Source organism: Mchenga conophoros, linkage group LG10 (assembly GCF_057382185.1).
Source record: "Mchenga conophoros isolate Kocher_MC1m ecotype Shallow Benthic linkage group LG10, M_conophoros_male_GT1.1, whole genome shotgun sequence".
Classification (NCBI taxonomy): domain Eukaryota; kingdom Metazoa; phylum Chordata; class Actinopteri; order Cichliformes; family Cichlidae; genus Mchenga; species Mchenga conophoros.
Window position 1 is genome coordinate 10,339,782 of NC_140535.1, and position 27,085 is coordinate 10,366,866.

Sequence of the window (27,085 nt, forward strand, 5' to 3'; positions counted from 1 at the left end):
AGAAAACAGTCTTAGTATGCATAGTTTAGGTTTGGAGATCACAGTACATGCACTGGTGTGTGCTTTCATGGTTTTTACTTGGGCATGCATAATTTCCTATTATAATGTAACAGGCAGATACTTTTTCCAAACTCAACATAAACAGTCAGTTTTACAATCACAGCTTTTAGATTATCTGTGTACTTACCCAGCACAATAGCATGACATGGAAAAACTAACCAGTTTCTCCTTGTTCACACACACACACACACACACACACACACACACACACACATACAAATGGGTGCACACTTACAAAGACATTCCTTCCTAACCTTCATATGCTCCCTCTGATTTTAATCCTTATCTCTTCTAGTCTTATTTCTTATGCTAACTGCAATGCTATCACTGAAACTGAATCTTTAACAAAGGGGTTTATGGATGCAGTCCAGGCTTTCGATTTCTGTGAAAACATTTGGCCCTCACACAATAGTAAAAGCAGATGTGCAACCCACCATTGGAATTAAGCGATAATATCAGTCAATCAGTCAACATGCACGCACACAGTGTGCACAGAATTATGACGGTCTCCCTTTCTTCCTGTCTGAGGTAACCCCAACCATGTTTTTCGCGTCCCACGGGGAGTGCCTTTTATCATGCGACATTGTGGTGTCGGCAGTATTGGGGGGAGTCGGGGAGCGGGGGTGAGGTGGGGTGGGGTTGTCAGACAGCTGTTTCCCATCAGCACTCAGTCAGGCGGTCGCAACCCTCCTCAGAGGATCAGAGGGGGCAACGCAGCGAAGTGAGTCTCAGAGATATGCGTGGGCCAAAATACTTCCAATTAGAAGGTCATCCCAATTTGTTCTCTCATATCCACGGTGCTTATCAGGCGTCTCGGGCCCACTCGGTGTTATGCACAAAAAGAGGTGAATGGGTTGTTGCTGCCATATGGGAGTGATTATGCGTTTTCCTCATTGTTTCCTGTCTTTTCACCCCAGCTCTACTGAGTCTTGCTGCTATGCTTGGTCTGCGTTGGCTCGGCTCCCTCGGCTTGTTTCAGGTTCTAAGCCCCTCCTGTAATTTAAGTCCGGGAATGCTTAACAACAGTCACTCATGCACAGGCGTCTACATTAGCACATGTTGTTCACCTCATCAGTGGCAAAACTGTGCTCACCGATATGGAATTAAAGTTGTTTTTCATCAAAAGAACTTTCTTTTTCGTTTCTCTTCTACATATCCTAATTTCACTTTTATTCTTGCTGTAATTTTGCAAATGATAGCCCATTCAATATGATGCAAGAATCTAATAAAAAAAAAAACTGCTGCAGACACCACAACATAATGTCTATGGTGGAGACAGGAAAAAGCTCTCTCTGACCACCAGAGTTCACGCTGGAGTAGATGCGAGTTTGCTTTGTCTCTGATACAGCTGGTGGCTGGAAGATCTTTTTCTGCACACAACCTAGTCGTTGTGGAAAGATGATAAATTGCCGTGGTAGCTTTCCGCCTCCTGCTAGTGTAGGCTGCTGGATCCCACCTTTACTGCAGAGCTTTATATCTTCTCATCTTACTGTCAGCCATTAAGAACAAACTTTCTCAGCAGCTAGTCTCAACAGACCTTGCATGAGCGAAGGAGTAGTCCCACGAGGGATCCTGACAGGCTGATAAATGAATACAATTTAGATGAGTGGATAATACTGTACTAATATTATCAGATTACTAACAGTGTAGCTCTGTAAATTTATTTTGTGTAGGTGTTTGTGTGTCACTGTCAAAAAGTGGGATTGACAGAGCTAGTAAACAATCAACTGAAACTTGTATGGCTGTGTTTTTGACATGGGAAGTCAAGTACAAAATATCCTGCTGGTCAAGCTGTTAAAGACTTGGTATCGCAGCCCAGTTCTGCGAACAAGAAAAGGCGTTAATATTGTTACCAAGAGCAAAAAAGCAGCTTAAGTCCAAACTATAAAATTTGCACCTTAAAAATATTAGCTGCTAATGCCACATCACAAAAGTCATTGAAATAGACTTTTTGACACACTAAACACAGCCCCACTTGAAGACACCAATGATACGAGGAAGTATTCACCTTCTTAACATTATTAAAGTCCTCTCTGTTTCCTGTTCTGCTTGTCTGTGTTTTTTCCAGTCTTACGTGACGAATTTAGGCAGAATCCTGTTGACGTTATGGTTGCAGTGGGTGAGCCTGCGGTCCTGGAGTGCCAGCCACCCCGTGGACACCCCGAGCCCACAATCTCCTGGAGGAAAGATGGCTCCAACTTAGATGACAGAGATGAACGCATAACAGTAAAAGCAGCTATTTTGATTTCACACATTTCAACTAATGATAATTTATACTGTTGTTGTTATATCATTATATTCATGGGAAAGTGCAAGTCATTACATTGGAGATGCTAGAACGTTGACGCTATGTGAAGAACAAACTTTGACATGAAAATTGGTGGGGTTCAAAAAGCCTTTCAGTGTGAAATTCTGATGCTTAGTTGCCTTTTTTGTAACGTTAACATACAAATTAAAGCTCTGCAGGAATTTGGAAAAGCAACCCTGTGAAGTCGCAAGATAATTTTCTTGTGGTCACTGAAACCTTTTCTGGTTCTCATTACCAAAATGCTTGTAGGAATTTTGGAGAGATGATTTATTTGGCTCATACAAAACCTTAACCACAGAGCAGCACATCAGAAAAAAACCAAAAGTGTACATTATACTGTACAGGAAGGAACAGCATTGTGTGCTAATGTTAGCTACTGTATTGATGTATGGTCTTAGTCTAATGTATTAGGTCATGTGGCACGCGGCAGACAGCAGTGATTTTCCTTTTCATGCTTTTGTATACACTGAATTTATTTTGCATTTAATGGCTTCCTGCTCCTTTAACTTTGGAACAGAATCTGGTTTCAACAACTCAGATAGCTGTGTGCGTGCATGTGTGTGTGTCTGTGTGAGAGAGCTGATTTGTTTATTTGAGTCTTCTCTTCCATGCTCCCAGGAACACGCAGGAAATTCAAAGCTCATGTTAGTGTGGAGTGACAGGTAGAGCATCTCTGGGGAACTGTGATGGACAGAGCAGCTATCTCTGATTTAAGAAGAGGAAAGGATCAGAGCCAAGGGGGAGGCTCCTCTGAGGGAAATACAAAGGCTGCTTTTCCCTTTGTACTTACGTGCCTGGCTTCGTCCTCCCTGATCATCTTTTCTATATGGAAATGTGTCTTTGCCATGAGTGTTCTCTCAAAGACATTACTTACTGTACAAAGACCAAAGGAGTCTACCACAAGTGATTCATGGCTACTTTAAACCCTTTTGAGTGTTTCCCTTGTGGCCTTTAGCTGTCAGTTATTAATAGTGATATGCAGATCAAGTTGTGAGTTAACAGTTGGATTGAATTTTATGGATTTTAATTAAAAAGCTGAGTGTCTTCATTGCAGGAAAATACGTACACATCACACTAAGGCAGCTAATGTGTTTTCCCTCAGGGTATCTAAGACTATGTAAAAAAGAAATAGAAGACACCGAGGCACAAGAGGAAGAAAAGCTGAGGTTTCAGTGTCCGAGATGGAGGACTGACAAACCACATTTTCATTTCTTTGCAGTGGAATTTTTGCTAAAAATGAGGAGCGGTCAGTCGAGGAAATAAAAAAGCTCTCAGTCTACTCTTTAATCAGCTGCTAAAGTTACAAGTGCAGTAAACAGAAAAAAAAAGTTGCAGAGCATAAGTATAACATTAGCCAGTGGCAATGGTTAGATCATCTTTGCAATCCTCGAGAAAGACTTGCAGCAAGGGGTAACTCGCAAAACCCTTTCTCCAGGATTTAAATAGGTAATCTCAATGAGCCAAAGTCAGTAAACTCTTTGAAATGTAGAAAAGAAATGAGACCAAATAAGAAACCTTTTAACTCACATTGCACTAGTTTGAAAAAGAGCCTGTGGTATATCTGTCTGTGTCCTCCAGTCCCTCTGCAACCCTGAATTGGATAAGCAGTTAAGAAAATGAGTGGATGGATGGGTTATTCATGAATCATTCACAGCAGCTTAAACACCCGCATTGCATTATGTTTTTAGTGAAATACAGAGCGTTTTATTTTAGTGGCTATAATGTAACTCCAAACATCCAACCCTAATCCAGTGAATACTGACAGGAATGGCTGAATCTGCAATACTAGTTCCCAAATTCCCCCACGTGCCCCCTGTGATTACCAGTGGTTGGCAATGTGCATCTCAAGTACACACAACCACAAGTCACCCCGCAATTTATTAAGTCTTCCTCTTAAAACCGCATGATTTACAACAGATTTGAAATGGTATCCACTCTTAGGCCACTCTTGGTCTTTTTATTTTTCAATTTTTTTATTTATTTGGTGGACAGTGTCAGCCGTTTGTGGTGGAAGGTTAGCCTGGAGGAGGCTGACTAATAAATGAAAGGCTGCTGGTTTTATCCCTGCAGCAGCAATTTAATGATGTATTCCATCTGTAAGCTTGAGAGTTGAGAGTTCCTACGGAGCCAGGTGCTGTCTGGCATGTTGCTGAATTACTCAATGGACGCAGCTCTGTAGGCAGCCTTGACCTCTGAACTGCGTTAAGAAATGGCAGCGCTGCAGTGTGTGTCGTGTCCCTAGCAAGAATGCATGAATAGTTTGAGCAGGGAAGAAGCAATCTAAGAGCATAATAACTGGGCTGAGAGTTTAATTGAAGTTGATGCCTGGTTTCACATGTCTGGTTGCAGAGAATGGCTTTGTGTTTGTTTGGAGGTCAGCATGTTTCCCTTCTCCAGTTTCTCATCTACTCACTACTGCTCTGCTGTCACCTCTAACACCAAGCTGCTGCATACTATCAGTAGAGGATCTCACATTCAAAGTACCTCAAAGACATGGTGTGTGGAGGCGTGTGGTGGACAGAAAGGGCTGAAAGCAGTGGGCCACCCCAGTAGCTTACCTGGTAGATCGCGGATTTCTCACTGAGCCTGAGTCCTTTTGTGCAGAGCCTTGGGTTTGAATGTAGGGTGGGCTCTTTGCTGCATGTCATTCCTTCTTTCTCTTTCATGCCTCTGCTGTCTATCTCAACTACATCTACCAAATAAAGAAGAAATGCCAATAAAAAATAAACATGAATGTGTGGGTGTGCCTGTGCCTGTGTGTGTGTGTGTGTGTGTGTGTGTGTGTGTGTGTGTGTGTGTGTGTGTGTGTGTGTGTGTGTGTGTGCGTGTGTGTGTGTTTGCCGATATGCTTAGAGAAAAGTTTGGGAAAGGCAAAGTAGGCTGACAGAACATCTAAGGAGTGTCTCTACAAAGAGGCAGTCCCTTTGTTCCCAGGGTTCTCATGTAGTGCTAGATATGAATTATGTAATTTCATAATGGGTGACCTTCTGTGCAGATTGAAAGGCAGTGAAAATTCTATTCCTAAGCAATAGAGAGCCAGATCAATGCGCACAGGCTTACACAACACCATGCACTTCTTTTTAAACAAGGGACAGTCAAAGATGTGACCATGCAAAAGACGGCATCATACTTTCAAGTAAACATGTCAAAAAGAAAACTTGAGCTGAGGCATATTTTATCGCAGAATACACAAATAGCAGCCAGATTAATACACGCTTTATGGATGTGATACTCTGTTAGTAATTCACAAACACGGTACACATACAGATGGCTAGATCCTCCACAAATACAGCTGTGCAAATATTGATTTTTTTTCTGTTGTCTTTTAGATTCGGAGTGGCAAACTAATGATCACCAACACTAGGAAGAGTGATGCAGGGAAATACATCTGCGTTGGAACCAACATGGTGGGAGAGAGGGAGAGTGAGATTGCCGAACTCACGGTGCTTGGTAAAATATGCAGCTTTTTGATTGCATTTCACAATGTTGCAGTACTTCACTTAGTCTGAGTACTTCCAGTTCTCAGTGCCTTGCCAGTCCACTGTACAATGCTTTTTTCACTGGGGTATAATAACCCATTAATTATTTTGATTATGCAGCTCTACCACCCAGTCTACCAGCTTTAGCAAATTTCCCCACTGAACATGCACTGAACATCTAACAGTGCTACATCTAATGTTATAACCTTTCAGTATAAGAGCTCCCTATGGTACTGTGCTTCTTCTAGTGCCGCCTCCTGCTTCTAGCCTCTATTCTCAATCCCCCACTTATTTTCCCAACACTTTCCATTAGAATAGAGCTCTTATCTGTACCACATCGTTAGATGGCCTTGGTTCAGGTTGCAAATATACAATGTAGTGGCTCAAAGAGCCTGTCAAATAAATGTGGAAAATCCCGCTGAATGCAGAAGCATATTAACATATGCTGTTTTCTGGGCTGTACAAAATAAATGGCAGATAAATATATGATTATCTATAGAATTTCATGTCAAACCTGATTTTATTGTATTTATTTAATCCCAGCAACTAATAATTTATACTTATTTGGGTGAAAAGTTGAACCACTCAAAAATAACATACTGATTATAAAAGTTTGTTCAAAACTCAAATGTACCTCAAATGATTTGAAAAAGTTATTAATATGAAGGACTTTTTCTGCTTGTTCAGAGGGGTTAAAATCAGATGACTTTGGAAGAAAGTTCATGACAGACAGCATTTCATGGTCTTCTACTACAATAGGCCTTGAGAAGCCATAACATGCATTAGATCCCATTATTCTGCTGTAATGTGAATCGCACTGCACAAGCATTTGATCTTTTCCCCAAAAGTGTTTTGTAGACAGCTACTCATTCTCTGTGACTGCCTTGAACCAGAACATTTCACAGAACTTTTGCTGGTTGTAGTCCTGCTTTCTGTATCTCAAACAAGTTGCTTTGCAATTTTTAACTTTTGCAAAACTTGATGTATTGATGTTCTGTTGGTGTGCATAGTCCTCAGTCCAGCCATGATATGATGCAGAGGAGAATAGAATAACAATCTGACTTCTGACGCTTCAGCTGTTCGAACACGCTGTTTCCCACACAGAGTACTCAGTAATAAACTCTCAACCATATTTATAATAGGTGAACAATTGCAGCAAGTGGATTTACTTGGGTGAGCCTTTGATGAGTAGATTAAATCAGTCTGAGTGCCGACTGATCCCTGCTTCAAAGGATTTGATATGATCCAAGACGTCTTTCCATTTTTGTCAGCTTTTCAATACTCATACCTTCTGAGCCCACAAACACGATGAATTTGATCCTGTAATGATGTTTGTTCCTCTTACTACTGTGCTGCCATATAGAGCGTCCGACCTTTGTGAAGCGGCCCAGCAGTGTAGTGGTGCTGGCAGAGGAGAGTGTGGAGTTCAGCTGTGTTGTCCAAGGAGACCCTGTTCCCACTGTCCGCTGGAGGAGAGATGATTCTGACCTGCCTAAGGGCAGGTAACACACAAAAACCCTCTACATTCAGTAACTGACCATGCAAACATGGTGTTTCCACTTGTTCTTTCATCTCTTGGGCATGTGTGTGTGTGCATGTCTGTCCTGCCAGCAGATTTGAAATCCTAGAGGACCATACCTTGATTGTTCGCCAAGTGACCTCTGCAGACGAAGGCTCTTATACATGTGTGGTGGAGAACATGGTTGGGAAGTCTGAAGCGTCTGCCACGCTCACTGTACATGGTCAGTGCAACCCAGCCTTCACACTTAATGCTCTACAATCGAAGCACCTTCTTCTCATGTATATGCAGTCCACATATTTTTTTTCAAGGCCTCAGGTTTCATTTTAATGGATGAGAAGTGTTTGCCTAAGAGTTGTTCCTAACAGGAGACCTAATCCTGTGTCATAGTGTCACAAATTTACCAAGAAATGACTTTTACACAGCCGGGCGTTCAGCATGACCACACTTTCATCATTGTGCCTTCTTGTACCGAATAATTGTTTCTAGGGTGTGTTTGTCTTAAGGCCTGAGGGTCATATAACAACAGCTAAGAAGTCATAATAAAAGTTTGTTTGTGCAAACTAAAATGAGCATCAGAAGGAAATGTTCGTGACTGCAGGAGCTAAATTAATTTGGTCTAAGCTGTAATGCCACAATGACACCCTTAAGTTCTTAAATCAATGACAGGAAATAGGCAGTGAGATATCTCTCATGGTTGCACATGCAAACCAGTACGCATAAATACACACATACAGAGAAGCAGTTGGTGACATATACTGCAAAGACAGTAGGACTTAATTAAAGACGAGCTGGTTACATGCTGGGGACTGACATGGTTCCAATTACATTGTCTTCCTCCTCCTCCAAAAACCTGAGAAAATGAGCATCGGGGGGGGGGGGGGGGGGGGGGGGCATAGCTAAATTTGGCAAACAATGGAAAAGACCAGGAATACAGCATTTGATGTTGTATTACTAGATTAAAAAGATAGTTATTTTAGTGAATGCATGTTTCATATTAAAAAAGAAGAAAAGAAAAAAAAGCCCAACCTCTGTATGGCTCAAATCATAGTCACAACCCTAACCACAGAATCATTTTTACTGACCTAGAACATTTGGTTGATATTAAACAATTGCCATTATAAACAGTTGTAGTAAGCCAAGTAGCTTAGTCATAATAATTTTGCACAAGTTCCAAGTATGACATTGTTCTGGAATTACTAAATTAATATGTATTTATTCTGCCTGTATTACCTCTCTCTACTTTTCTCTCTCTCTCTCTACTCTAGAGATGTGGATAGATATGGCTATTTATAGAGAGGGTGCTTAAGCCATGCTTTACCACCGTATCCACAGCAGTGTAGCACTGTAGTTCCAAAAGCAGCTGGTTAGCAAGCAATTCATTGCACTATAAATCTAGCTTTGACATCTTAAGATTTCCAGTGTTTCCCATCTACAAATGCATGTTTGTTAGTGTGGAAATTTTACAGTAGCTCCTACTTTTCCCCTCTATCCAGACACAATGCTTCATCCGCATCTCACCCTTTATGAGTTTTATGTCCTCATTAACCAATTGTACGTCTGTTAAACTATGCCTCTAGGCTGGCTGGCTCTGACTCAAACTGGCAATTACATGTGTTTTTCACACGTCACAGCCAATAAGTCTGCTGCACATAACTGGGGATAGACAGCCTGCTTTACTCTTTAACATCTGTGCTTTTCTTCCATTTCTTTAACGAGACATTGTGGGGGGTAACCTGTGTCACTTGAGATCCCTTTGAGAACACTAATCATATTTAAAAAAAAATCATACATCATACATCACACTTTATAAAAATAGAAGAGAAATAATAGTTTTGAAATGCTACTAACGACAATGATGAAGAATAACTGGAAGGATTATTGAATTGGCCTAGTGTGCACAGTGCAGGGTACCGAAGGGGCCAATGAGTTCCTAAGTAAGATCTTTTCATTTAACGTGACCAACAATGAAATCAGTAAAAGAAATTAAACAACTAGCTTTCACATACACACTACAGTCTTTCTGCATATTAGCGCAAATGTCAGAAACAGTCCAATCAAACATTAAATAGACCTCAACCTACCATGTGTCCATGTGATGTCCGCTGTTGCATTATTTTGCAGTGTGAAAATAGCTTGTATTATAGTCTGGTGAAATCACGGCAAGCAAGGCTGTTCTTCTGTCTGCACGCTCTACCCACACAGCACCATCACATAAAGCAGACAGAGCATTTCCTAAAGTAAAGCAGGTCGTCTCTTATGGAGCACCAACAGGGAGAAAGTGTAGCTTTGGACACCTGATGTGAACTACAGAGAAACTAAATGATTGCAAGCTCATGAACAGAAATACACAAACCAGCCACGGAGAGACAGAGCGAGAAAGGGAAAGAGATAGAGAACAACCACAAGGTGAAGCAGAATAATAACAAAGCACCTCTTTGACAGTTTATTTTGGAAGTCTTGCACATGTGATCAGGTGCCTACAGTTCCATAACCCTTCAATGAACTGTAGAAAAAAAATCTTTTAAAACTGTCCCTGCATCATTGCGATTGTGTGTGCATTGTGTGTATTCACCCTGATTATTCATTGCGCTGCTTTTTTGTGTGTCTTTTTTCCTTGTAGTCAATACTGGTAAGTTGTCGTCCATCCCTCACCCACCATCAGACAGCAACAAGAACTCATGAGTCCCTGTCACTGTCCTATCTTCACTGTAATTCCATCCACCACTACAGTATGTAATTCATGTTATGTGTGGGTAAATGAATAAAATATGTAAAGCTTTTCTCACACACACACACTAATGTTATAATGCTGAGAATGATAAAAAATGTGTAATGCTGACAGGTAATTAGGACCTCTCTTCTTCTGCAGTGCCCCCGGCTTTTGCCATTCGTCCCAGGAACCAGGTGGTGGCAGTGGGCAGGACGGTCACCTTCCAATGTGAGGCTACTGGCAACCCGCAGCCTGCTATTTTCTGGCAGAGGGAGGGCAGTGAGGTGAGACTGACCCTTAGTCTGTCATCACACTACTAAATCACTGCACAGTGTAAATAAAGATAATGAATGGCTAACTGTGATCTTCATCTCCCCTCTAGAGTCTTCTCTTCTCCTACCAGCCACCGCAGCCCTTTAGCCGGCTGTCCGTCTCCCAGATGGGCAGTTTGACCATTACCAATGTTCAACGTAATGATGGCGGCTTTTATAGCTGCCAGGCTCTTAACATCGCTGGCAGCGTTATTACCAAAGCGCTGCTGGAGGTTACAGACTGTGAGTAAAAGGAAGTGGTGATGGAGGGCAAAGGAGGGGACTTTTATGTAGCTCTTTTGCAGCTTCATTCTTTTGTCTTTTGGCTAAGTGGACTACATTGTGGCAGCAGTCTTGTTTTGTTGAGCAGGTAAATTAAAGTACAGTTTTGTTTTGGCTACAGACGGCAGTAATATGGGTGTGGTGGTTTGCCTTGGCTTCAGTCAGGAGAGGGATTTTATGAGATATTGTTCACATGTTGGGCTCAGAATAGTTGGTTTCTGCGGTGACTGTCTATAAAGAGTGTCTGTACTTACAGCGCTGTGCAAAAGTTTTGAGCCAGTCCTCAGTTCTTTATATTTACTTCCAAGGGGTCAGAATTTCTTGTAATATTTTTAAAGTGGTTTTGAGGAGTACCTCTGCAGTAGTTGTAGTAGTAGTAGTTATTTTAAAAAAATTTTTTTATGTTGGTTGCTTTTCCACATTAGTTTTATATTTTCAGATTAACACTTATCTGTTTATTTTTATTTATTTGTTGTTAACTCAAGCAACAGTATCTGTAAGTCAGGTCCTTTCACAAATGGGGGAAAAAATCCAGCAAAGACCTGACAATGGACCTGAAAGATGCATCTAGCTCTTCAGCTGATCTGTCTACTTTTGGATTAAGCCTCACCAGAAATGATCTCAGTGGAATGGTGGCTGTCAACTAGCCATTCTTAAGGAAAGGAAACAGGGAGAAGAGGCTGAGATATGACAAATTACATGAGAACCATGCTAAAAATTAGAGGCAACAGATGCAATGATGAATCCAAATTTGAAGGAGGTGCTTGGGAGAAGTACAACAGGAAGTGCTTACAGCCATCTGTAAAACATGGTGGAGGCTCTGTCGTGGTTTAAGTATCTTGTCAAAATGGATGTACTTATGCAGAATATGTGCCATCAGATTTTGATCCACCATGCAAAACCATCTGGACAGTGTCTGATTGGCAGCAGCTTCATTTTTCAGCAAGACAATGATACCACACTGCCAATGCAACAAAAGCATACCTGGATAGAAGAACTTGGGATTGTCTTGGCAATAAACAAAACAAAAGGCAGGCAGTATCCAAATAAGAGCTTTTTCTCATCCAAAGAAAAAGAGCTCATAGCGCCAAACAGTCATTGTAAGATATATTAAATTGTAAGGTAAAGACTCTACTTAAAGACATTACAAGAAAGCTTGCCTAAGAGAGTTCAGGCTGTGTTAAAGACTAAAGGTACTCATGCCAAATATTTTAGCTCATTAGAATTATGTATGTTTGCAAGTTTCAATAAATTGCTTCATGTGTTTCCGGTTTTCCCAGCAACATATAAAGAAATGTGTTTTGACTCAAGACTTTTGCACAATACTATATAAATCTTCTCTTAAAGAAACATTTCCCAACCTGCAATTGTGCAGTAAATAGTCTAAATAAAGATGGCTGCACTGATCATCATTAATCATTAGTTTGCCTTAACACAACACAGCACAGACTGGTTTATTGTACTCTAGATCTAGAGTTCAGTATATGAGGTTTTTATAGAAATTGGTCTGAGGGACTCTCATCCAAACTATACATGATGAAATAACTATGCTGATTGCCTTAAAAAGCAATTTGAATGTGCTCGGAGGCCTACAAAAGTAATTGCAGACACAAGTAATTGTGCACCTGTGTGGTGATGAATAACTACTTGTACGTCTGTGTGAGTTCTATGTACGTAAATACATTAAAGAAAATAATTGCTTCAGTTTTGAACAGACTGGTAATGCATCTACACATTGAGTGGATCAGTGCACCTCTGTCAGTTGTCGTGGACAGTATTCTGCCCATACCAATAATGTGTCCTGCAGCCACCTTAGTATGAAAGTGAGAGTCTATTCAGTAAAAAGGAGGTGGGCTGTTCATGGGTGTTTTTAGGATTTTTTCCAGCAGTCTGCACAGCTCTACACTCTCACTTGCACATTTGTTTTCTCTCCACTCTCCCCTCCCCTAAATTCTATCCATCCTACCACACGCCTCTCATCCCCATTTAGAGTAGTGCATTTGTATGGTAATAACTGGTTCACATTACCTCTGGCAGTTTTCAAGGAACACTTCCATCACCTTTTTTGGAGGTTTTTTTTGTATTTTTTATCTAGAGCCCCTGCTCCCATCCAGGGTTTTTTTTTTCAAATGTAAGAGAGCGAGAGAGTCTGTTATCTAAGTTAGACTGTTATTAGTTGGGCTTTGCCGACATGATTGGATCCGGCTCCAGCAGTACCTACAACCCAATGAACGATTAGTTGCTCTCCGCTGGAGGGGAAAAGTTGATTTCTTTTTCCTCCGCTGCCTGCGCAGCCACCTAAGCTTATTGTTCTCCCTCTTTACCAATTTACCCCTCAATATCTTCCACATCTTATCTGTCTTTTGTTTTTTTCCCAGGCCTTCATTTTCTCAACTATTCTCAGTTCTTATTTTTATTTTTCGCTTTCTCTTTATAACTTTAACATTTTATTAAAATGAATCCCTAATCTCAAATTCTGTAATATACCACTGGCAATGACATTGTTGTAGAGAAGAAAATGCAGAAAAGGGTTGGAGGGGGAAAAATGTCAGCTAAGATCTCACTTGTCCCCCAGCCACTGCCCATATATATATATATATATATGTATATATATATTAGGGGTGCAACGATACACAAAATTTTTTCGATACAAAAAAATGTTCATGCCTTTTTAATTTGTCATTTATTAAAATTATAAATATATATTTTAACTCAAAAGTACAGTTTTTAAATTTAACCCTAACCCTTGTGCGTGTTTTTTATTTTGACAGCGAATGCGCAGCTGCGGACCACTTATGTGCAGCCCTGGTTATTTAGCTCGTCATATTGCAGCCACAGAAATTCTTTTGTCCATGAAACCATAAAGCTGCACTTTCTTTTTGCCTTATAGTCTGATTTGTCATAACTTCTCCGTTTTGTGGTAAGCTTTTCTTTGGCTGTCACTTCTTCACCCTGACCTGTCTTATTTGGCTCAGCAGAACTAAAATATATATCTGTCTGTGAAGGTCATCGTAGTCAAATATATATCCTGCTGCTTTTACACACGCACTCACATAAGCTCAGCGATTCTCTGCGTGATCAACCTCTCACATGTTTAAGCTGCGTGAGATTTCACTTGTCATGTTTGCATAGTAAGCTAACAATTAATTAGACGATGTCAGAGGAATTGGTGCACAAATTATCATCACTCACAGATCAGTGCTGTCGCTCTCTATACACAGTTCGCCCGATTGCAAAGTGAAAGCAAAAAAACAAGCGCAAATTCAAACGCGATTGCAATATGTCACATATTGACAGTGGCTCACCGATGCCAATGACATAATTACCCAGCTACATTTCTGAAAGAATGCAAAAGCATTGACATATATTTTTCCTTCCTACAATAGCCCGACGGGCAGGGCAGAGATAGATTTTGGTAGCCCGACTGAAAAAATCGCTAGCCCCGGGACGTCGGGCTAGCGATATTGCGAGCCCTTGATGAGTGATTGAGGAATCACTCATCTTTGGAAAAGAGAGTTTATTAAAGAGAAATGTCTCTTTCCAAAATAAAAGCTATACTATCCGCTTCTTCTGGGCTATATTCTCAGCAGCATATTAAACATATAAGGAGAATGATGTGCTAATAGCTGTCTAAATGACTCGGCTAAAGTTAGTAGCATGCTTGTTGTTTTTGTCTTTGCACTAGGATGATGTCGGTGTAAATGTGCAGTCATATTCGTTGTGTTCCCACTAGTGCTTTCAGGTTAATCTCGTTGAAATGACCTTAACGCCACAACACGGCAAATCTCCGTTAACGAGCTACCGCCGATCGCTCCGTGCATGGGGCTAGACGGCCAACACGTTAACGAGCTAACTGCGCTAACACACTAGTTCCCACCCATGTAATTGAGCATTGCATGGCACATCCAACATACTGTTTTACTTTAGTCCATGACTTGCTTACCTTCAGGGTCATACTCACATGAAAACCAAAATAATTCCAAACGCCAGATCTGAATGAGGGTGGGGGAGGTCCATGTTGCAAGGAGAGCTTAACTTCTGTCTCGCTAGCTTGCCCTGCGCTCTTCCTTCTGACGATGCTGTCTGTGTTGAGCGCTCAGTGAATCTGCGTTCGATTACTCCGCCTAGGCTGCACTGTCGAGCCTAGGCGGAGTAGTCGAACGCAGATTCACTGAGCGCTCAACACAGACAGCATCGTCAGAAGGAAAGTTGATAAAAGAAATTACAAATTTTGTATTGTTCGATACATATGCGTACCGAACCGAAAGCACTGTATCGAACGGTTCAATATCGATACGAATATCGTTGCACCCCTAATAAATATATATATATAGATATATATGTATGTATATATGTATGTATATACATATATATATACATACACATATATATATACATACACATATATATATACACATACACATATACATATACATACACATATACATATATATATATATATATATATATATATATATATATATATATATATAAATATATATATATATGTGTATATATATATATATATATATATGTGTATATATATATACATGTGTATATATATATATATGTATATATATGTGTATATATATGTATATATATATATGTATATATATGTGTATATATATATATATGTATATGTATACCACACCACATGCTGTTTTGACACTGACTTCACTGTGTATTTCCAATGAGACATATCTATAATTAATACATGTCATTTTGTGGTTTAGTCATTCACTTTTCCATTTTTCTTTCCTAGCTGGGTCAGACCACCCTCCTCCTGTCATTAGACAGGGTCCGGTCAATCAGACTGTTTCTGTAGACAGCACAGTAACCCTGGGTTGCCAAAGTGTTGGCACTCCAACACCTGCCGTTCACTGGAAGAAAGATGGTGTGGTGGTGTCTCCTGTGGACTCCCGTATGTCGCTAACAGAAACAGGATTGCTGAAGATTCACTATGCTAAGGTAGTAGATAGTAATACAGCACTTACTAAGAACTCACACTGAGCCAAGGCCACCTGTCAATGTCTGCCTCCTCTGTATCTTCCATCCTTAGCTGGGAGATACAGGTTTCTACACCTGCGTTGCTTCTAATTCCAATGGAGAGGCTTCCCGAACAGCGTACTTGCAAGTTGAAGGTAGGCTATTCAGATATACAGAAAGTCCTGCTAGGTTAACTTTTGCATGATTTTGTTGCTGTCTCACTGGCAGAGTTTGGAGTTGTTGTCCAGTCTGGTCATCCCTCAGACCCTAGCCTGATTCCCAGTGCTCCATCTAAACCTGAGGTGACTGACATCAGCCGTACCTCTGTCACTGTATCATGGAAATCTGGCCCCAGTGGCACTGCACCACCCACCTCTTACCTGATTGAGGCATTCAGGTTAGAGACTTGCACGGTCAAACGTGTTTTAACGAAGTCATTCTGTTTAACATGGATCAAGCTTGACAAAATATTCCCTGTGTTTGTGTGCTGTCATTTTTGGCCACTCTCTGCAGTTACACATTAGGCAGCAGATGGGTGACCCTGGCAGAGCATGTGAAGGCGCAGACCTTTGTCCTGAGAAACCTGAAGCCTGGAACTGTATACCTCTTTATGGTCAGAGCAGTGAATTCCTATGGCCTGAGTGACCCCAGTCCAATCTCTGACTCCATCAGAACACAGGGTCAGTCTGGATTTTCCATTAGTTTTTAAGCTTTTAAATGCCAGCTTAGCCACAAACACACTGAAATTTTATGCTTCTGTCCTTCCTTTGGTACACACAGACAGCACTGCCACTATGCAGGGAGTGGATCATCGTCACATCCAGAGAGAACTGGCAGATGTTGTTATCCACCTGCGCACGCCAACTGTCCTTTCGTCTTCCGCTGTCAGAGTGCAGTGGACGGTAAGCGAAGCGACTGGGTTGAAGTTAATGTAACTACAGCAAAAAATAATTGCCTTGTTTGTTTTTTTTAAACATGTGGACAGATTTAACAAATGATATGAAAACCAAGGGGTCAGGATGTTAAAATAAAGATTGTTGATGCTGGCAAACCTTTTAATTTAGGGATTCTTGACTGAGAATCTAGACTGCCCAGTTTCCCAGCATTTATTAGCAGAGAATAAAGCACAGTACGGAGATGCAAATTTATTGGTCTGCTACATTGCCAATTTGTTCCAAGCACATAAGAATGTCTGATGCATTTTTCTGTGTGGATGCCTCCACAAAAATCTTTAAAAGTATCCCATTTTGTAATACTGTGGTTCAAATGGAAAGTGCTGAGTCCTATGCTGGCTTAATTTTAACCAGAACCTTACTGAATGGAAACCATAAATGACTTCATGCTGAGATTTACAGTGAGAATCCACAGATGATAAAAAGATAAAATGCATCACCCTAAAGGAACATTGAATGAACTGAGTTTTAACAGATCTGTTAAAACTAGATGTTTAACTCACATACAAATATTATTGTGAGCCTTTGAATTGAATTTGTTTAGTTTCCGGTGTTCAAAAAGAGTCTCATTGTCATGTGGTCTGATATCTTAACGTGTTTTTATCTCTGTTAGGTCGAACAGCAGTCCCCGTACATCCAGGGTTACAAGGTTCTCTACAGGGCGTCTGCTGAGCATGGCCAACCAGACGGGCAGTGGATTGTCCAGGAGTTACGTGCCCCACTTGAGGACGGGGTGGTGATCAGTCAGCTGAAGAAGGGATCCATCTACGAGTTCAAAGTGCGTCCCTTCTTTGACGAGTTCCAGGGAACTGACAGTGAGGTGAAGGTGGTCAGGACACTGGAAGAAGGTGAAGTTTTGTCTTAGACTATCTATAAATACCAAAGAGATAGTGATTTTAAATATCATTGTACATGATCATCATACAATATCAGCGACTCTGTTAATGTCTCCGTTATTAACTGTGTGCTTCTTTGTCTTAGCCCCAAGTAGAGCACCCCAGGGAGTGACAGTCACAAAGACTGAGGCCAATGGCACTGCCATTCTCGTTTCCTGGAAACCTCCTCCAAATGCAGAAGAGGCTGGACTCATTCAGGAATACAAGGTTATTAAAAAAAAAGACAGCTATCACTCACTCACTCCTGTACTTGTCCTTCTGCGTCTTGTATTGCAACTAAAATGCAAATTGTATCTCTGTAAGACTTAAGGTGCTCAGTGTGTCCCTCGGGCAATCACTGCCCTCTCATCTTCATCTCACCTTCTTCTCGACAGATCTGGTGCCTGGGTAATGAGAGTCGCTACCATGTAAACCAGTCAGTGGATGGCTCCACCTTCTCCGTGCTCATTTCCAGTCTGGCACCGGGGATTCGCTACAGTGTGGTGGTTGCAGCTAGCAATGGTGCTGGACCTGGAGTACAGAGTGACGTTGCTTTCTTTCAGTTAGGTAAATGTTCTGCCAAAATGCAGTGTTAAAATTAGAAAGCCACACGTCTGAGCACAGCAACAGAATGTTTTAGAGAAAACCTCCAAATGCAGTTGATCAGAGCCTCCTTTGTGTGTTCAGTGAAAAATCTGAATGGAGCATAATGCTGTTCTTAATCTATTCATGGTTAGATTCACATTTTTTTATGTTTGTTTAAGCAATGCCTTTCTCTCTTTGGGCCCTTTAACTTTTTTTTTTTAACATACTAAAGGGTCCAGTTATACTTTCTGCATTTTCTGTACATATGCATGTGTGGCAATATATGTTTGAACCTTCTCCTTTTGTTTTTACTGCTCAGACTCTGCAGGCCAGATGATGGATATCAGCGAGGAAAGAGACACATTGTCCCAGATCTCAGATGTGGTGAAGCAGCCCGCATTTATCGCTGGCATTGGCGCCACCTGCTGGTTGGTTCTCATGATTTTCAGCGTGTGGCTGTACCGTCACCGCAAGAAAAGAAGCGGCCTCAGCAGCACATACACTGGCATCCGCAAGGGTGTGTGCCTTTTCCCTATGTCCTTACTGTACAGTAGTAGATGTAAATATCAATTTCACATCTATATGGGCCAAATGTGCCTACATTTGAAGACTTTTAGGACTGTAGAAGGGATCAAGCCATGACATGTTACCACCACACTGATCATCAATTGTCCTTTCAGTGATATTAAGGAATATTTTCTGTGGCTGATAAGCAGATCACATCAAACGGTCAGACACAAAGACTTCAGAAACAAATTTGCATTTGCAGACATTCAAAGGCTGACCTTTAATTGCTTATTTGTAGAGTGCCATTTCCTCAACATAGCACAGTTCTTGGAGCCACTGGCCTGTCAAACTGCCATTAGCATGTGTGCTACAATATTGCTGATATTTCTTCCCTGTCTCCTGGGTCGCCTGTCACCCTTATTAACCTTCTTCTGGGCACTTGTGTCAGAGGCAGCACTAACACAGGTGGCATGTGGTTATTAAAATACTTGTACACCTTAAACTTTTACATGAGGAGATGCCCATCACACAGCAGAGGTTGCATACAAAGGTCTGCAATGTTATAATGTACTATGGTAGTATCTAACAATTTAGATACTAAAGTAACTAAGTTACAAAAGAGTAAAACTGATTTCTCTTGTCATTTGTTCCTTCAGTTCCCTCATTCACCTTTACACCTACAGGTATGTACTATGTGCTTTAGCTGCTAATACATGTTAGATTTTATGTGGCAAATGATTGGATATGTTTATTCATATAACATTTGTTTCATAGAACAATGGAGAGAAACATATGTTGTATGGACACATTGCAACAATGTACTTGTCCCATTGGACCAAGTGCATTGGCTTAGGTTAAGTTCATTTGTTTATAATTTTTAAAATATGGAATCTCTCAAACAAGATTAATATCTTTTATATGACATTTTACTACTGGAGAAACTGCGAACAAGTGTTACTAAATCCATTGTGAAGTTGTGTTGTGCTGAGATGTGTAAAGGAACAGACAATTATTTGTGGTGTCTTCATGCAAATTAAACGAGACAGTTTAACAGACGCAGAAACCAGACATAAACTATACACCCCATGGATAGAAGCATGTAGACTTTTTGCTTTAATTTTTCTTTTTCTTTTTTTGCTTAGACTTCTTTCATGTTTTTTTTCTGCCTTTAGCGCTTCATCTTTTTGACAGCTCATCAAGGCTGAATGTTTTCCTCTTTCTCTTTGCAGTTGCATATCAAAGAGGAGAATCAGTATGCAGTGCTGGCAGGTGAGGTATTTTTGTCCCTTTGTGTTGAATAAAAAATAATAAAAGAAATGCACTTGCACAGTGGAACCACTAGGGGGAGGTGTCTTCTTGCTTTAAATGTGCTGTAAGGCACCCAGTCCATGCTCACTCATTACTCATTTATGAAGGTGGCAGGTTGTGATTGACACCTCTGTGATCCTCCTTGTTGCAGACCTGGCCTTCTCAGCATGGGTGAACCTCTAAACCAGCTGTGGCTGCCAGACAGTTGGCCAAATGCATGTGCCAATCATAAGGACTGTAGCATCAACTGCTGCAATAATGGCAATGGCACTAGTGACAGTAACATGACAACATACAGCCGACCAGGTGAGTGCAGTCTCACAAACTCAGACTTAATTTAGCTCTGTTACAAGCTTACATACATATTGCTCAAGTAATAAAAATCATACACCTTGTAGCTGTGCTAAAATTTGTGTTCTTGCATGCTCATGTGCTGCTTTGTTTCACGTACTCAGCCGACTGCATAGCCAACTATGGAAACCACCCAGAAAACAAACAGGAGGGACAGCTTGGGTCTGAGACAGCCATATACACTGATGTGAATCTCTCCAACAAACTCAATGAGATTAAAACATTCAACAACTCCAACTTGTGCTATGCAAGTCCAGGAGGGGATTCAGCAGCCACATATGAGCCTATTCCATATGCCACCACACAGCTCATTCAGGCCAGCATTAAGAATAAGGCAGCCTCTGGCGGCTCAATAGCAGAGCCTCTGGATATACCCTGCTGGAAACAGCCCCCCAATTTGCCTCCAATACCAAAGGAGATGGCAGCACAGATGCAATACAACTTGACTGAACAAAAAAGTAATGGTAGGGAAGACCACCTTGATATGTTTTACACTATTTTTATATAAAAAATAGAAATACAGGTACATTTTTCCTGCTGCTTTGTCTTCAGATCATTTGCAAGGAGGAGAAGGAATGATTCATCCTAAAGCTATCCCCTACAACCAGACCCGAGATCACAGCACAGGTGGCTCACACCACAGTTCAGACAGAGGCAGCAACAGCACCTCAGGTGAAGCCAACAACTAGTCTGTACTGTTTAATATTAATGAGGCAAACCGCAGGACTTTGTTTATCTTGATGTTTATTTTTCATTTCTCAGGGAGTCAAAATCAAAAGAAGGGAATACGGGTCCCAAAGATCCCAAAACATAATGCAGTAAGCTGGGGAGAAGCCCTATCTCCTCCTCATGCTAATGCCTGGGACTGTGATGAATATAGCCTTCCCATGGAAAGAAGGTAGGAGGAAAAGATACTTGTATTTCTACACAGCACATGCTGATAGACAGATTAGCATATCCCCTTCAGTTGCCAAAAGCAATATGGAAGCAATTAGAAGTTTACATAGGCTCATCATGGGCATGGATGCGATGGTAATTTTGGGATTCTAACAACATCTTTCTTTTAACTGTTCTTTTTCCAAGATGGAAAGGTTGTACATCGTACATCTTTAACGATTAAAGAAAACAAGAATTAGCTTTACAAATTTTAATTCATTTTGGGTTTTTCTGTAATCCACAAAAGGATAATAGTATATTTACAGGGTCAGATACAGTATATACATACATCCAAATTAATATTTGGTTAAATGTCCCTTAGCAATTTGCCCTCAGCCAGATGCTTTTGATAGCCACCAACAAGCTTTTTGCATCATTCTAGGTGGATATTTGACCACTCATTTTGACCATTCTCTTTCAAAGAATTGGTAGAGTTCATTTAAATTGATAGGTTTCCTGATCAGGCCCAGCTTTTAAGCATAGTCGAGGTTGGGGCGTTGGGAAAACCATTCCAGAAGCTTAATTATAACCTACTTTATCCACTCCAAAACCAGTTTTAAAGTGTATTTGGGATCATTGTCGTGTTGGAACACCCAACTTTGCCCAAGTTCAAGTCATCTATCTGTTGAGTTGAGGTAAAGCTGAAAAATATAGAGGTAGTCCTCTTTCGTCACTATTCCATTCACTTTGTGCAATGTACCACTACCACTGGATTCAAAACAGCCCTTGAGCATGACGTCACCAACACCATGCTGTGCAGTTAGTACAGTGGTCGTAGGTTTGAAAGCCTCACCTTTATTTCTCCAAACATAACTCTTGTCATTGTGGCCAATTAACTCAATCTATATCTCATCTGACTATAAAATATTTCTCCACAAGGTATATGGCTTTTCCAAGTGCACAACTATAAAGTTCAGCCAAGCTTAAATGTGCTGATTTTGGAGTAGGTGGTTTTTTCTCAGACCATCTAAAAGTTGTGGACAGTGATGCTGGTGTTGCAGTAGTTTTCTTGGTGGTTCCTGTATTCTTCTTAACATCCTAACTTATTTACTCACATCTAAGTGTGACAGTTTGAACCTTCTTCCAGACCCTTGGCAAAGTGGTGACGCATTGAATAACTTGTACTTACATAGAATTGTTTAAACTGATAATCTGGAAATCTGCAGTTTATTAGAAATGGTTCCAAGGTACCTGTCCAACTTGAACTCAACAGTTCTCTCCTTCTTAGATCTTCACTAAGGTCCTTTGACTTTCCTATTGTTCTGAATATTGGTCAATCCAATGAGTGCTGTCAGACAAATTGTTTATAATACGGCAAAGAGAAACTACGGGTTGAAGTCAATCATGATCACTAACAAAAAGTTAGTAGGCCTGGGCTAGTTAAAAGACATTCTAAAACCTTTAGCACAGTTTAATAAATGCGTAAATGTATACATTTCAAAATTGTGTCCCTTGTGGATAAGGCCCAGTGTGGATTAGATTAGAAAAAATCCAAAATAAATTAAAATTTGTGCAAAAAAATCTTTTTTTTTTTTTAAACTGTAAAAAAATGTATGTTATACACATAGGCATAGAACACCTTAAAGAAATAATTAAAAAGCCCCAGATTACCATGACATTCATGGCTATGATGAGTGGATATAAACGTCTGAGCACAGCCTTACATAAAGTAGTGCATTTCAAGCTGCTAGAAAACATGCACTTCGTTGTGCAAAAATATTATTACTTTTAGTTATTCTTCACTGACCCCCCACCCCCTGGCGCAGGACAAAACACGGTCTCATTATAACAGCCAAACCAATTACAATATTCACATTTATGGCATTGACTGACAGTTAGTTTACTATTAGAGCAGGATTATATAACTGGAATTACATTATGACATGTTTAATGAAAAAAAAGTTGCCATGGATTTTGCAAACCACTGGTTTGCCCAAGGACCTTAAGGCACCAGTTGCTGTTGTGGATAATTTAATCTGTCACAATTGGGCAATTAAATTGTGCTTTTAGTTCACTTCTGTATGTTCTGTATTTTTCTTTGATGGAAAGTGTTGATGATGCACCGAGGGCTTTGCATTAATATCTAATGAATTGTGACTAATATGCCAGGACTTTGGCAAATGGTTGGACTTCTTTAGCCATTTGATTATGTCAGCTATTCTTTTTTATCAGTTTTAATCCAGAAGAGAGAACTGAAGGCTGTCCAACTCCACCAGTTAGAGGGCCAGTCTCATCCTCTACTGAAGTATCTTATAATCACCCACCTATCACACCATCACAGGGAGACCTGACTAATGGCCTACACAATCCAGCAGAACATCTCAGGTAACCCACGACCGAATTCAACGTGCATACATTTATTAAAATAAAACTATTGTCATGACAGAATTTGACAGATTTTTAAATTCGTTTTACAGTCAACACGTCACAAGCAACCCTCGCCCTCTTTCCCCAACACATACCTACAGCTCAATACCGCTCTGCGTGGGTACTGATGGACAGGAAGAGAATGATGAAGATTTGGAGGAGGAAACAGATACAGAGCTCACTGAAAGTCATTACAGCCAAGACCACAACCACGAGAAGCACAAACACCAGTTGCACCACCAGTCCCCACACAAGCAGCTGCTGCATGGACTGGACCAGACCCCGGCCTCCAGCACTGGAGATCTGGACAGATCAGTCACAGGGTCTATGGTTAACAGCTGGGGCTCAGCATCTGAGGACAACATCTCATCAGGCAGGTCCAGTGTGGTCAGCACTTCAGAAGGATCCTTCTTTACAGATGGAGATTTCAACCAGGCAGTAGCCTCATCGCGGGATATTGTTGGCCTGCGCATGTGCAGATACCCAGAGGAGTCAGGTGAGGAAGCATATGGGGAGTTAATACAGTTCAGTCCATAAATATTTAGATTAAGACACACATACTAGCCATACTAACTATCAAAATCCTCAAAGCTCAAGCTGAGGAGAAGTGGCAGCAATCTCTGGCTTATTTAAATGAAAAATAATCTGGTATTTACGTGTGTGTGTGTGTGTGTGTGTGTGTCAACGTGCAATTCATGCAGTATTTCACTAACTTTTATATGTAGCCCATTATTTTTAAAGGCTCAAAATTAGACAAACTAACATAATTCTATATGAAAGGGTTTATTTTAAGTATTTTGATCTTTTTGGTTTCACTAGCAAAAAAGAAGTCCCAAAAAAATCCAAGCACCACCCTAACCTGGATGACTGACAACCTTAGACCTCATTAAAGAACATTTGAAATAGCCAAACTGTTCAACTTTTGCAGAAAATGTAGAGCTGTATTACTCACAGAAAGAAGCTGGTGGAGGTGTTTTGGCATAACTATCATTATTATTATTATCATAGAGACAAAAACAAAAGTCAAATTCTCTTCCAATTATAATAATAATGGATTGCATTTATAGAGCGCTTTTCGGGGCCCTCAAAGTGCTTTTACAATTACAATAATAACTGTAAGCTTACCATATGTTATATGTTAATCTGTGCTATCTATGTCCATGGGATGATTTAGGGCGGCGACAGCAGCGACCCAGCAGTCCCATGTCCACAGATAGCAACATGAGTCCTGCAATAACACATAAAAGGCCCAGGCGCCATAAACAGAACCAATCTGCTCCACAGGGTTACCAACCCAAAGACGTCTTCAGTGATGGTAAAGAAAGACCCACGGATAAGTTTTGCTGTTGCATACTGTGTCTCTTAATGATTGCAATATTTAAAATTCTGTGCACTGCTCTTTCCACAGACACTTGTATGCCTCTGGATTTCACCAGCCAGATGTCCCATGGTGACTATAAAGTGAGGGGGGCCACGCTGCCTCGGATGGGCCCTGGGGAGGCCCGGGGTAGACGAGGCAGCACTGGGACTCACAGGGTCAAAGAGGCTACAGTTGAGGAAAGAGAGAGCCAGGAGAATCACAAGATTCCATTAGCAGGAAAAGGGAGCAGCAAAAACCGACAGCACTCTGGTACTATATGGATAATGTTGCTCATTTTGAAACTTAAATTTACACCCAAATTATAATGGAGATTTTTTGCATTTTATTATTTTATGTGATCTTTTTTGTCTCTTATCATTTTAGGCCATTGGATGTGTGATTAATTAATTAATTGACTGACTCTTTAATTGATTGATTTTCTCTTTTTCAAGAATTTGGGGACATTCTTCTGTACAGTCGTCCCTCTTTCCCATCAGGACAAACTCAGACAGTGCCAAATGAGTCTAATTCATCCAAATTTGCATCATCTGGAGACTCAAGGACTAAACAGGGTGGACAGGTGGCACCTTTGGGACAGGTGGAAGAGGTACATGAAAATGTGTAGCTAACACTTTGCGTGTGTGTGTGTATATATATATATATATATATATATATATATATATATATATATATATATATTCATGTGTATGTGTGTGTAGGAAAAACAAAAAGAGGAATGAGACTAATGCTGTTTTGTTTCCACAGTTCCTGAAAAGCTAAGAAGCAATGTGAGCTCAACAGGAATATCCTATTGTTGCTTCAGAGAAAGGACTACAACCTTTAAAAAAGTGGAAAAGACTCCAAAAATACTGCACAATATAAGTTTTTTTAAAAGTCAGATTTCTCATTAAGTGTTGGAAAAAAAGGAAAAAAGTGCTCTCATCTTTAAGTAACTAGACTTTTATTTGATGCACTGTTTATTGTTTGCTTTCTTTTGCTGACCAGACTCCAGGACACTGACCTGTTGGAGGCTGGCTCTAGTAATATAAATGCACATTTGATGGCGGTTGTGAGTGTCTACAAAAGTATTGTCCACAATGACTGCTTGATGCGGTCCAGTATGATCTTTGTTTGTCAGTTGTCTTGTTACTTTGCTATAATTGATATACAGTCATTACCTGCCATCTTGTAAATTGTTTACTGCCACAGAAGTGCTTCAAATTCAAATTTTATATAACAGTGTTAATGTTTTCTAAGTGATGTATATGTTGTCTTTGTATTATTTGTCCTACTTTGGTTAAAAAAGCACAATCACATAATTTTATTCTAAGTCATTGCTATATGAATTTTCAGTCCTACAGAAAACACGTTTTTTGAGTCTTGCTGATCATTTCATCATGCTGATTGTTGATTGTGATTGTGCATTCAGTTGCGTACATTTCAGCTGTTTTCATTCAGATCTGAACTATCTGTTGTGTGTACTGAGAGAATTGCATGCAGATTCACCTGTAGGAGGTTTTACTTAACACCATGACTGCTTTGTCCTCCCACTGGGATGATGAAAGTTTGTTCACGGACTGGTTTCATTTATTGTTTCTCTTCACTGAATTAATTCTATCTACTCCTCTGTTCCCCTGACCCTGGCCAACTTATGGTGTAGAGCTGGACAACATGCCAGTCTGCCAAAATACAATATGTGACTCGCTTACTGATGTTAATTCATATATTGTAATTTGAAATACCTGGGCTGCTTGAAACCACAGTGACTACAACAGTCAGTGATATCCAACTACAAGCCAACCAAACTGTTATCAGTCCAGAACTAGACTGAAGAAGTCGCTTGAATGAGTGACAAAACATTTCTCCCACTGAAAAAAGTTTTGTCCAGATGAACAGAGCTGAACTTTTTGGGAACTAGGCAGCCAGTTACCTAAAATGTTAAACCGGTCATATGTAGCCAAACAAATGTTGAAAGTCCATTTAAGTAAGGTCAAGTAAAAAAATAACATTTATATAAAAAAAAAACATATTTAAAAAAAACAAAAACAATCATTTTACTGTTTATATGTTCTAGAGTTTAGTCATATTGTCCAGCTCTATTCTGTAAGTTAAATATGGAACAAATATGTCACTTTAACTACTCTCTTCAAATAAATATTGCTGTTCATTAAGCGACAAGAAATAA

General features: G+C 40.3%; 1 protein-coding gene across 3 annotated transcripts in view; it reads left to right on the top strand.

Annotated features, from left to right (window-relative positions):
• The window catches only part of LOC146565380 (roundabout homolog 1-like), a 144,279-nt gene extending 117,194 nt beyond the window's left edge, over positions 1-27,085 (top strand). For 2 of the 3 annotated variants that reach the window (XM_085288505.1, XM_085288506.1), the window contains 27 exons: positions 2,129-2,286; positions 5,698-5,818; positions 7,211-7,349; positions 7,459-7,589; positions 10,239-10,363; positions 10,462-10,633; positions 15,435-15,640; positions 15,732-15,813; positions 15,887-16,055; positions 16,172-16,338; positions 16,439-16,560; positions 17,225-17,459; positions 17,593-17,714; positions 17,882-18,053; positions 18,391-18,588; positions 19,235-19,261; positions 19,808-19,847; positions 20,038-20,192; positions 20,342-20,701; positions 20,790-20,909; positions 21,000-21,135; positions 23,346-23,498; positions 23,591-24,036; positions 24,715-24,855; positions 24,949-25,170; positions 25,353-25,507; positions 25,666-27,085. In XM_085288505.1, the coding sequence (XP_085144631.1) occupies positions 2,129-2,286; positions 5,698-5,818; positions 7,211-7,349; positions 7,459-7,589; positions 10,239-10,363; positions 10,462-10,633; positions 15,435-15,640; positions 15,732-15,813; positions 15,887-16,055; positions 16,172-16,338; positions 16,439-16,560; positions 17,225-17,459; positions 17,593-17,714; positions 17,882-18,053; positions 18,391-18,588; positions 19,235-19,261; positions 19,808-19,847; positions 20,038-20,192; positions 20,342-20,701; positions 20,790-20,909; positions 21,000-21,135; positions 23,346-23,498; positions 23,591-24,036; positions 24,715-24,855; positions 24,949-25,170; positions 25,353-25,507; positions 25,666-25,680 (4,289 nt within the window). In that variant the 3' untranslated portion in view covers positions 25,681-27,085. The remainder of the gene's footprint in view (positions 1-2,128; positions 2,287-5,697; positions 5,819-7,210; positions 7,350-7,458; positions 7,590-10,238; positions 10,364-10,461; positions 10,634-15,434; positions 15,641-15,731; positions 15,814-15,886; positions 16,056-16,171; positions 16,339-16,438; positions 16,561-17,224; positions 17,460-17,592; positions 17,715-17,881; positions 18,054-18,390; positions 18,589-19,234; positions 19,262-19,807; positions 19,848-20,037; positions 20,193-20,341; positions 20,702-20,789; positions 20,910-20,999; positions 21,136-23,345; positions 23,499-23,590; positions 24,037-24,714; positions 24,856-24,948; positions 25,171-25,352; positions 25,508-25,665) is intronic. The other variant, XM_085288507.1, reaches the window with a different exon arrangement.